Here is a 12,096-nt window from a genome sequence, read left to right on the forward strand (position 1 = left end):
GCCTTCTCCATCCTCACACCCTCTGTCCTAGACCCAGACCCGCCTCCTGGGGCCCCGTCTCCATTTCAGGATGGATGGTGATCCCGCGGGGCTGGGACAGGCCACGTGGGCAGAATCCGGTGTCAGGCTCTCCTGAGCACCGATGCCTGGCTTCCCTGTGTTCTCAGCTACGTGGCATGAGGCACCAGCTGGTAGGACAGCGTGCAGGACAGCTGGGGCCCCCGTGAGTGTTGGCGAGTCGGCTCAGACCAGTGGGGCACAGGGCTTTCGACACACACAAAGCTCAGACTGAATGTGTGTCCTGCGGCCGCTAAGCCGAGCCAGTCGTGGAAACCGTCTGTGCCTCGATTTCTGCCCGTCAAACGGGCATAGTGATCGTACCCGTTGAAAGCACTGGTGCGCGTTTACACACGGTGTGACCTGTCCCTACAATGTCTGGGCCAAGGACGTGGACAGTAGATGCAGCTGTTGTCACTGTGCGTGTACGATGTGCCTTCCCCACAGTGTGAGGCTTCTGAACCAGTGTGTATCTCCCGGTCCACTGACTCAGGTGGGTTTCCTCTTCTCACCGCCGCTCTGTTATTGAGAATGGGACCCCTCGCGTGCCAGAAGTGCTTAGACATGACATAGCTTGTTCTAGACCCAGCATGGGTGACGCTCAGGGGCCCTGGACCAGCACAGGGGAATGGACTGTGCTGAGGGGCTTGGCCCTGGGGAGGAGGCATCAGGACCTCTGCAGGTGCTCCGTCCTGATCCACACAGCCCACCACAGAGCTCTGTGAGCGAGGGTGTTCTGGGGACTCTCTGAGTGTCAGGGAAAGTTTCCACCGTCGGCCTTTCCCCTGGCCCCCCGAGGAAACGTTTCCTCACCCAGAGCCACATTCCAAGTTCTCACGGTCACAGCTCCGACTTGGAGGATGTGCCCGCCACGTGGTTGCTTCAGAAGCGTTTGGGCTCACACACGGTCTCTCAAGGTGGGAACCAATCTGAGTTACCTAGAGCCATCCTAAATTCTTTTCCTCTGAGCTTTCCAGTTGCCTCTTCTGCTTTTCCTCCTAGAAAGAGGAATAGGAATGATGTCCAGAGGACAAAATCTTGCACACACAGTGTGACTGAAGCTGCCTCCTGATGCTTTGGGCAGGAGTCTCAAAATCTTTAGCTTGACTGTGCCTTTCCCAGCTTGATACCTAGTGATCAACAGGTGTGAGGAGTCACTTGATGATCACACACACACACACACACACATCGTAACTAGACACGTACTGGAATTGGGAAAATCTGGTACAGTGACAACACCAAATGCTGGGGAGGATTTGGAGCAGCAGGAACTCCCATTCATTGCTGGTGGGAATACAAGATGGTACAGCTACATTGGAACAGCTTGGCAGGTTCTTATAAAAGTAAACAAACTCGTACCGTATGATCCAGAAACCATATGGGTATTTACCCAAAGAAGTTGAAAACTTGTGTCCGCACAGAAACCTACACATGGATGTTTATAGCAGCTTTACTTAGAACTGCCAAACTATAGATGCAAACAAGAGGTCCTTACGTCGGTCAATAAATACACTTTGGTATGTGCAGGAAATGGAGTGTCGCCCAGTGCAAAAAAGAAATGAGTTATCAAGCAAGGAATAGACATGAAGAACCTTCGATGCAATTACAAACTGAGTGATTCTGAAAAGGCAACATACGGTATTATTTCAACTATGTGACGTTCTGTGAAGGCAAAATGATGGAGACGCTAAGAAGATGAGTGTTTGCAGGCGCTGTGGGGAGAGGAATGAATAGGCGCTGTACAGCAGAGGGTGGTTAGTGACGTGAAATAGTCTGCATGATACCCCAGTGATGAGGGCATGTCATACACGTTTGCCAAAACCCAGGGAATGTGCAACAGCAAGAGTGAACCCCAAGGGAAACTCTAATTTCTAGGTGACAACGTAGGTCCATCAATTCTGACACATGGACGACTCTGGTGGGTTGCTGATAAGGAGGCAGGCTATGTAGGTGTGGGGGCGGGAAGTAAATGGGAAATCCCTGTACCTTCTCTTTGTTATTCTGTGCACCTAAAGGTGCTATAAAAATAAAGGCTTTAAAATAACATGAGGACACCCGAAGGGATGACTGCTGTCTGTGGGGAGCTGACTCCTCTGTTGCGGGATGGCGGGGGCAGCAGGGAGTGGGGGAGGGGCTGTGGGCTGCACAGACGCAGATGGCAGGACCGGTAGGAGGAAAGATCTCCCGCTTCTGAGCGGTTTCGTGCCTACAGCTGGGGCAGGGCCCCGGACACACATGCCTCAGCCCTGGGGCTCTACCGGGACAGCAAGAAAGATGGGTCAGTTGAGGCATTTCCCTCCTGAGACTCTGCTAATACCCACCTGACATCAAACCTGGGTGAGGACTGGCCTGTGCAAAACACGTCACTTAAACAGAACGTAAGGAAGACACGGACAATAAGGTGGCGGTACCAGAGCCATTCACACGTGGTTATAGCAGGAGCACTTTTACACCTTAAGTATGTATACCGTCTGCACGTACATACGAACCCTCGTAAAATATAAACATGCATCCAGATACACGCGTTAGTGCATACACAGGTGGTGCGTGGATGTACGCGTACATAAGCACACACAGCCTACACACGTGTCATAGATACACGCACAGTAGGTGCAGATGAGAAACGTACTTCTTACTATGCATGAGAATTAACAAGTGAAAGTCACGGCTCTGGAACAGGTACTATTACCTAGTCATCAACGCAAGGGATCCGCAACTCCCCTGCCACTGCTCAGCCTCTTCAGGAAAAGGTAAGTCTTTCAAACAGACCGTCTCCGAAGTCAGGTTTGTGGTCGAGGAGGCCCCGAGGGAAGGTGTGTTGCTCTCTACCCCTTCAAGGTCACCAGGAGGCAGGTCCCCTCCAGCATCTTTGCGGGGACTGCAGCCTTTGTGTGCGAGGATGGGTGAGGACCCTCCTGGATGAGGACAGAGGGGTCCAACCACCCCACAACAGAGGGTCCCTAAGAATGCAAACCGGCCCCGCGTGGGAATCCTGGGGGCCCCCTGATGGGGCTGTCAGGCTGAACAGTCCCCGGCCCCCACCTCCTCAGTGAACTCGGGGAGTCAGAGGCTAGGTCTGAGAGACGCAGTCTCAGGAGGGCAGAGGGTGGCTCCCAGATCCTGTCAGGAGTCAAGGTGAGGACACAGGAGACTGAGGACCCCAGGGAATCCACCTCCGGCACCCCTAGCTGCCCCCGACAGCCCTGGCAGACTCCAGGGCACTGGGTCCGGATGTCACGTGCACTGATGCCCCACCCTTGGGAGGTGAGAGAGGTGAGGTCCTGGGTGAGGGAGGCCGGCTTCAGGTCTGCACAGGGAAGGAGCCCAGTGCTGCCAGGAGTCAAGGTAGAACCGTGTGAGGGGACGCGGGGGCGGGGGCAGGCATCCAGGACGGTTTTGCGGTCTCCCCTGGGAGACTCCAGGCTGGGTTGCGAGGATCAGATCCCCACCCCCTCATCCCCACTTCCCTCTCGGGGGTCCTGGCTGTGGAGGGTCGGAGTACAATGGGATCATAATCTGTTGGGCAAAGGGAGAGGCCCAGGCCCAGGCCCAGCCTGGAGCCCAGGTGAGGAGCAGAGGGAGGGCTGCAGGATCCCCGGGGAATCCATCTCAGCCCCTGGCGTCCACAGTCCTGGGAAGCCCTGGGCCTGGTGGCCTCATGTGAGTCCATAGACTCCTCTGGGGGTCTCAGGGCAGTGAGGGCCTTGGTGTGAGGGTGTGGGCTCGGGTCAACAAGGGGGCGTCCCAGGACCCGGCCAGGGCTGAAGCTGAGGACGCTGAGGGAGGACAAAAGGGGCCCCAAAGATCCCCGGCCCTGCTGTCAGCCCTGGGAGGGCCAGGGTGGGATGAGCACTCGTGGGGTCCTGACTTCCTGACATCCGGGTCTCGGAGGGACTGGGGTCCTGGGATGAGGGGCGGGGCCTCGGGGGTTCCAAGGGGAGGCTACATGCCGCCTGAGTCAAGGTGAGGACCCCGAGGGAGAACGCAGGGATCCTGCACCCCGGGACAGTGTTGGACCTTGGAGGCCACAGGGCAGGGTGACCACCGGCGGCATTTCCTGACACCCGGGTCTCCGAGGTACTGGGGTCCTGGGGTGAGGGACGGGGCCTCGGGTGGCCACAGGCTGGACGACATGGCGCCTAAGTGACGACCCTGAGGGAGAACTGAGGGGTCCCCGAACCCGGAAAAGAGGCCATCCCACAGACAGGGAACCTTGCTAGCAGCTGTCCGGAGGCCCGAGGGCAGGACAGGCCCACGTGTTGTGTCGTGACTGCAGCTCCCTGGTCTCAGAGAGACCGGGGACTTAGTGTGAGATGGCGGGGAACCCTCAGATCTGCAGAGGAGAGAATCCCACGTTCCACTGGGAGTGAAGGTGAAGAACGCGAGCGAGCAGTGAGGGACCCTGGACCCCAAAACACAGTCGGTCCTGGGAGGTCATGGTGCGGGATCACGTCAGGCAGCATTTCCTGACATCCGGGTCTCAGAGGGACTGGGGTCCTGGGATGAGGGGCGGGGCTTCGGGGGTTCCAAGGGGAGGCTACATGCCGCCTGAGTGAAAGTGAGGACCCCGAGGGAGAACGGAGGATTCCTGCACCCCGGGACAGTGTTGGGCCTTGGAGACCTTGGGGCAGGGTGAGCACCGGCTGCATTTCCTGCCATCCGGGTCTCAGAGGGGCTGGGGTCTTGGGGTGAGGGGCGGGGCTTCGGGTTGCCAGAAGGTAGACCACATGCTGCCTGAGTCAAAGTGAGGACCCTGAGTGAGGAAGGAAGGGCCCCGGAACCCAGAAAAGAGACCATCCACAGACAGGGAACCTTGCTATCAGCTGCCCAGAGGCCCGAGGGCAGGACAGGCCCACGTGTTGTGTCGTGACTGCGGCTCCCTGGTCTCAGAGAGACCGGGGACTTTGTGTGAGGTGGCGGGGAACCCTCAGATCTGCAGAAGAGAGAATCCCAGGTCCCACTGGGAGTGAAGGTGACGACTGCGAGCGAGCAGTGAAGGACCCTGGACCCCAAAACACAGTCGGTCCTGGGAGGTCATAGGGCGGGATCACGTCAGGCAGCATTTCCTGACATCCGGGTCTCCGAGGGACTGGGGTCCAGGGATGAGGGGCGGGGCCTCGGGTGGGCAGAGGGGAGACGACATGCCGCCTGAGTGACGACGCTGAGGGAGAACTGAGGGGACCCGGGACCCAGAAGATAGGCCACGCCACAGAAAGGCGCCCTTGCTATCAGCTGTCCGGAGGCCCGAGGGGAGGTCAGGCCCACGAGGTTTGTCCTGACTTCCGCATCAGGGTCTCAGAGAGACTGGGGACATAGTGAAAGGGAGGCGGGGATCTCAGGTCTGCGGAGGCGAGAATCTCAGAGCCGCCTGGGAGTGAGGGTGACGACCGCGACTTAGCATTCAGGGACCCTGGACCCCAGAACAGAGCCAGTCCTGGGAGACCACGGGGCGGGATGACCTCACGCAGCAGTTCGTGAAATGCGGGTCTCGGAGGGACTGGCGTCTTGATATGACGGGCGGGGCCTCAGGCGGGCTGAGGGGGGAATCTCAGCTCCTGCCAAGACTCAAGGTGAGGACCCCGAGGGAGGAGTGAGGGGACCATAAACCCCAGAACAGAGGGGACGCAACCGATCCTGCCCCTGCTGTCAGCCCTGGGAGGCCCCCAGGCGGGATGAGCACACGTGGTGTGTCTTGACTTCCGCATCCAGGGCTCAGAGAGACCGGGGACTTATTATAAGGAGGGGCACTCAGGTGGTTGGAGAGCAGAATCCCAGGTCCCGCTTGGAGTCACGGTGAAGACCCTGAGCTAGCGGGGACAGGACCTCCCACCCTAGAAGACTGGGAACCTGCCAGAGCCCAGGCCTCCTGCCAACACGCGGGTCCAGGGCTGTGCCACAGTGTAGACCCGAGGTCTCCCCTCCTTTCTCTCCCAGGGGCTCCAGACACCGGGAGGTGAAGGCCTCGGTGTGAGACACGTGTCCTCGGGTCACAGAGCACAGGAGGCCGGCAGTGCCAGCTGAGGTGTGGGCCCTGAGTGTGTACCCGGGGGCTCCCAGAACAGAGGGGAACCCACAAGGCCAACGTCCACTCCACACACCCCCTGTTGCCCCCAGAACCTCGGCTGTGCCGGCTGCACCCTGAGGAGTTGCCTCACTTCCCCCGACAGGTTCACAGACGACCGTCCACCAGCAGGAGAGCCCCTGTGAGGCCGAGGGCACCCCTGGAGAGGAGACCAGTAAGTGGCCTTTGTCAGAGCCCCCCAGGGTGGGTTTCTCAGCCCAGCCTGCTGACACACCCTCTCTCCCCCAGGCCCGTGGGTCCCCATTTGTCACCCCTTCCCTCGCTCCTCTCGGCTGCCCGACACCACTCATCGTGCCTCCCGTTGAGATGAGTGAGCTCCGCAAGGCTGCGGAAGACCTTCAGGACCCGAGAGACTCCCGGGGCCTGATGGATGTTCAGCAGATGGAGGCTGAGCGGGAGGGGGGCGCATCCCCCTGGTCCTCCTCCTCCTCAGTCTCCTCTTCCTACTCTGCCTGTGCCGTGTCCCTGCTCCATGATGCAGCGCCTTCGATGGTGACTGACCTGGTGGGTTTCCTGCTCCTCAAGTATCACCGGAAGCAGCCGACCACCAGGGCAGAAATGCTGAGTATCTTCCTCAGAGAATACCAGGACCACTTCCCTGCGGTCTTCAGCCAGGCCTCTGAGTACATGCAGCTGGTGTTTGGGGTGGATGTGAAGGAGGTGGATCCCGGGGGCCACTGGTATGTCCTGGTCCCCACCCTGGGCCTCACCTGTGATGGGATGCTGGGCGATGGGCAGAGCATGCCCAAGAACGGCCTCCTGGTGATGCTCCTTTGCATGATCCACCTGGAGGGAGAGCGCCTCCCTGAGGAGGAGGTGTGGGGAGCACTGAGCAAGCTGGGGCTGCGTGCTGGGAGGGAGCACTTCATCTACGGGGAGCCCAGGGAGCTCATCACCAAAGTGTGGGTGCAGGAGGGGTACCTGGAGTACCGGCAGGTGGCCAACAGCGATCCCGCTCGCTTCGAGTTCCTGTGGGGCCCCCGGGCCCACGCGGAGATCAGCAACTTGCAAGTCCTGGAGCATTTACACAGGGCCAGTAGACGGGGTCCCAGTTCCTTCCCATCCCTGTCAGATGAGGCTGCTAGTGATGAGGAAGAGGAGGCCTGAGCCAGACTTGCAGCCGGGCTCCTCCAGGCCCCTGTCCAGCAGCTTCTCCTGCCGGGCAGGAAGGGAGTCCATCCTTCACCCTGTGTTTGGAGAGCGAGCAGTCAGCCTTCTAAGGAGTGAGGCCCCAGGCCAGGTGGAGTATAGTCTTTGTTGGTTAGTATTCCTTACGATTACAAAGAAATTTGTCTCTGTTTTATCAGAAATCTTTTAAGTGCTGATCCTCTTAATAGAAGGAATAAATGTTGTCAGTGTCTCTGTCAGTGACGTCTATCTCTCGTGTATTTTTGCGGATCCATTCAAGTCTAAGAGTTTTCCTATTTTGTAAAGCAACATGATTAACCTTCCAGATTAGTTTGCATTCCTGGACGAGGTAACGTGGTATCTGGATGAAGTTTCCCTGGAAATATGAAAGGAGTTATCGATGGAATTGACGTGGGTCAGTCAATGGAGAAATACATGTAAAAAATATATTGTTTGACCTAATTTTTTCATTCACCTCTGTCATTCTATAAAACAAACAAAACAAAACCAAAAAAACCCATATACATGGACATATCTATCTATCTATCTCTTGGATTTTCTTGGCTAGTAAAGAAAGGAGAAATGTAGTGTGAATCAGTAGGATCCCTGCTCAACATTTCATTTATTCCGCAGATGTTCGCTGAGCCTCTGCTCTCTGGAGGGCTCGGGGTTAGCAGCGGGGACAGTCGGAAAAGCAGGACAGCCCACACCTAGGATAGTCTAGGAGCCGCAGTCACGTCGGGACGTTGGTGAAATGTCTCCTAAGTCCCACAGGGCAAATAAAAATAGGGCGAGGGGTTGGGGGTGCGGGAAAGAGCACCCAAGTGTAAGTGCCCAGCGCCAGGGCAGTTCGGGGCTTTGGGAAGCTGGGGGGACGGGGGTCCTTCTGTGGGAGGTGATGGTAATGAAGCTGGGTGGTGGCGGCAGGCAGACGTGCAGACGGCACTTGTTAGTGGTGAGAGGAACGTGTCAGGTGGGAGGTTGCTCTGAGCAGTCCCTCTGGGATCGTGGATACATCTCCTGGGCGAGAGGGGAAGATGCACTTTGTTCAGGGATGCTTAGAGACCTGGTTATCCTGCCTGAGCTGCTAGGACACTCAGAATGCTCCAGCTGCAGGGAGGAGTGGCGTTTGATGTGGCTCACAGTGTACTCCGTCCTGGCATATATAGTTGAAGAGGTTTGGTAACCGCCCCAAACGCGCGGTAGGATACACTGGGGTGTGTTCTTGGAAACGGTCTGCTGGACACTTACACTGATGGCGCAGCTTCCCTCGATGGTCAGACTCCAAAGCCATAGGTGCGGAATGGTCCTGGAAATCGCAGGGAGGCAACGGCCGCCGAGGCTGAATACAAAACAGCTCAGAATCCTCCTTGGAGATGAAAGATGGTTCTTGGTGGGTATTCTAGCCTGATTTGTAAAGAGAAACTAGTTAACCATCCTTCCTCTGTGTCTAGTCTGCTGCCTGCCGCACAGGAAGGTCCTGGCTTTCAGGGTCCCTGATGCCACCTGAGCAGGTGCTCGGGCACTTCCGGTCCCGTGGAGGGCTGCTGAGTTTCCGAGGCTGAGCCTGTGTCCTGGCTTCAGCGCCAGAGAGCACCTTGCCAGCCCGCCGGCATTGTGGGCGTTACTGCAGAGGACAGGGCAGGAAAGTGCTGTGGAGTAAGCCAGAAAGAGAAAGAAAAATACCATATGAGGTTGCTCATATGTGGAATCTAAAAAAAAAAAAAAAAAAAGAAGAAGAAGAACATAAATACCAAACAGAAACAGACTCATAGAGATAGAATATATACTTGTGGTTGCCAAGGGGGCGGGGGGGCGGTGGGAAGGGACAGACTGGGGTTTCAAAATTTGTAGATCTTGACAGGCATATATAGCATAGATAAACAAGATTATACTGTATAGTGCAGGGAAATATATGCAAGATCTTGTGGTAGCTCACAGCAAAATAAAAGTGACAATGAATATATGTATGTATGTTCATGTATAACTGAAAAATTGTGCTCTACACTGGAATTTGACACAATATTGTAAAATGACTAGAACTCAACAAAAAAATGGAAAAAATCCCAAACAATTAACAAAAGGACAATAAGAATCTACTGATTGATAATCTCTTTAATTGTGCAAGAACTAAATACTCCAATCATAGACATAGACTGGCTGAATGGATACAAAAGAAGGCCCATATATATATGCTGCCTACAAGAGGCTCAACTGAGATCTAAAGACATACATAGATTAAAAGTGAGGGGATTGAAAATGTTATTCCATGCAAATGGAAATAAAAACTAAGCCAGGGTAGCCATACTTATATCAGACAAAACAGAATTTAAAACAGAGACTGTAACAAGACACAAAGAATTACAAAGTGATGAAGGGATCCATCCAAAAAGAAGATATAACATTATAAGTATATGTGCACCCAACATAGGAGCACCTAAATACAGAAAGCAATTATTAACAGACGTGAAGAGAAAAATCGGTAGTAACACAATAATGGTAGGAGACTGTAACACCCCACTTCTATGAATGAATCGATCATCCAGGCAAAAAAATCCATGTGGAAACACTGGCCTTAATGACACTTTAGACCTGATGGACTTTACATATCTATGTTATAAATAACTGTATATATATTTACACACACACACACACACACACACACACACACACACAAACACTTCATCCCAAAGCAGCAGAATAGATATTCTTTCAAAGTGTGCATGGAACATTCCCAGGATACATTACAAGCTAGATCACAAAAAAAGTCTCAGCAAACTTAAGAAGATTGAAATCACATCAAGCAACTTTTCCCATCACAGTTCTTTGAGACTAGAAGTCATATACAAATAAACCCCTGCAAAACCCACAGACTGGTGGAGGCTAAACAACATGCTATTTAACAGCCAGTGGGTCACCGAAGAAATCAGAGTGGAAATCAAAAATACCTGGAGGTGAATGAAAATGAAAATGAAAACACAACCATCCAAAATCTATGGGACTGTAAGAGCAGACGCAGCTTTTGCAAGCATGTTCATAACAATGCCCTTCTAAGGTAGATGGGTTAATGAAGTTGCCATCTGCTGTAACTTGCAGTGTGGAGAGTGAAAGATTTCGAACCTTTGAATGACTTTTTTCTATTCTCTGATAGACATCTCTGGTGTATACTGGGCAAGACATAGATTGTCAGAAATCGTTAGAGTCTGGGGCACTTTTTTCTTACTGAGAAATAATTGACATACCATACCATCACCCTTCTGAAGTGTACACTTCAGAGTGGCTTTTAGGAACTGCACACATTTTTGTATCCATCACTGCTATCTAAGTCCAGAACATTTTCATCATTCTGATTTGACTCTATAAATTTTACAAAATCTTAGAGAACCAAAATCACAAAGATTTTCTCTTATGGTTTCTTCTATAAGCATTCTAGTTTTCATCCGTACATTTAAGCCTATCTTCATTTTTGAGGTGTGGGTTGAGATCTCTGGTTTTTGTTTCTCAGTGTTTTATACACACACACACACAGACAGACATACACACACATCACACACGCACACACATACACACACACACACGTCCAATTATTCTAGCATAATTGGATTGCTTTGCAACTTTTGTCAGGTCTATTCTGAACTTTCTGTTACGTTCATTTGGCCTATTTGACTGGCCCTTTGCTAATAACGCTAGGGACTGGCCAAGTATGGCTAATAGTCCAAACTCCTTCTGCCACCTATTTCTGTAAGCAAAGTTCATATTGGAACACAGCAATGCCTCTTCATTTACACGTTACCTATGCCTGTTTCTGCACTACAACAGCAGAGTTGAATAGTTGCAACAGAAGCTATATGACACACAAAATCTACCAAAACCACATGAAAAGATTGCATCCCCTGTTATATAGTAAAGTCTTGACATTAAATTGTGTGGGACCTTTGATACTGATACTCTCTTTTGTTTAGACTATTCTAGTTCTTTGACTTTACATAAAGACGTTACTCATAATACATTTGGGAATCAGACATTTATATTTAGAAAAAAATCCTGCTGGAATTTAAAAAATATACTGTGGTAAAATTCATACAAAATTAACCCGTTTAAAGTAAACACTTCAGTGGCATTTAGTTGTGCAACCAAGACATCTACCCATTTCCAAAACATTCCCATCACCTCAAATGGAAAATTCTTGCCCATTAAGCAGCTTCTCCCTGTCCCAAGCCCCTGACAACTAGTAATCTAACTTCTGTCTCCACGGATTTCTCTAGTTTCAATATTTCGTACACATGGAATCATACAACATATGACCTTTTGTGTCTGCTTTATTTCACTTGGTATCATGTTTTTGAGGATATAACCATTACATAGCATATACCAGACTTCATTCCTCTTTAAGGCTGGATATGATTCCATGGTACGTATGTATCAATATACACATACATACACATGCACACATACATACATAATACATATATATACATACATGTAGGTAGATATATCGCTATAGCTATAGATATAGATACGTGACACAATTTGTTTACTCATTCCTCCACTGGTGGACTTTTGGGCTGTTTCCACTTCTTGGCTCTTGTGAAGAGTTGCAACGAGCATGCGTGTACACGTACTTGTTTGAGTATCTAGTTTCAAGCCTTTTTGGTATATACCTAAGAATGGAATTAAGGGGTCATATGTTAATTTCTACGTTTAGCTTTTGAAGAACTACCAAGCTGTTTCCTTCCTGCTGGGATTTTCCTTGTGATTGTGATGATTCTATAGAACAATGTGAGGATGATTAACATCGTGACAATATTGACTCATGATTCATGAAAACC

The 12,096-nt window shown here is 52.1% G+C and overlaps 1 protein-coding gene across 1 annotated transcript; it reads left to right on the forward strand.

The window, feature by feature from the left end:
- The first annotated feature begins 5,447 nt into the window (after positions 1-5,447).
- On the forward strand, positions 5,448-7,343 carry LOC140691847 (melanoma-associated antigen 8-like). The gene is made up of 3 exons (XM_072956094.1): positions 5,448-5,627; positions 6,225-6,293; positions 6,368-7,343. The coding sequence occupies exons 1-3, from the start codon at positions 5,568-5,570 to the stop codon at positions 7,244-7,246; spliced, it is 1,008 nt and encodes a 335-aa protein (XP_072812195.1). The 5' UTR covers positions 5,448-5,567; the 3' UTR covers positions 7,247-7,343.
- Positions 7,344-12,096: the final 4,753 nt, after the last annotated feature.

Source organism: Vicugna pacos, chromosome X (genome assembly GCF_048564905.1).
Source record: "Vicugna pacos chromosome X, VicPac4, whole genome shotgun sequence".
In the NCBI taxonomy this organism is placed as follows: Eukaryota; Metazoa; Chordata; class Mammalia; order Artiodactyla; family Camelidae; genus Vicugna; species Vicugna pacos.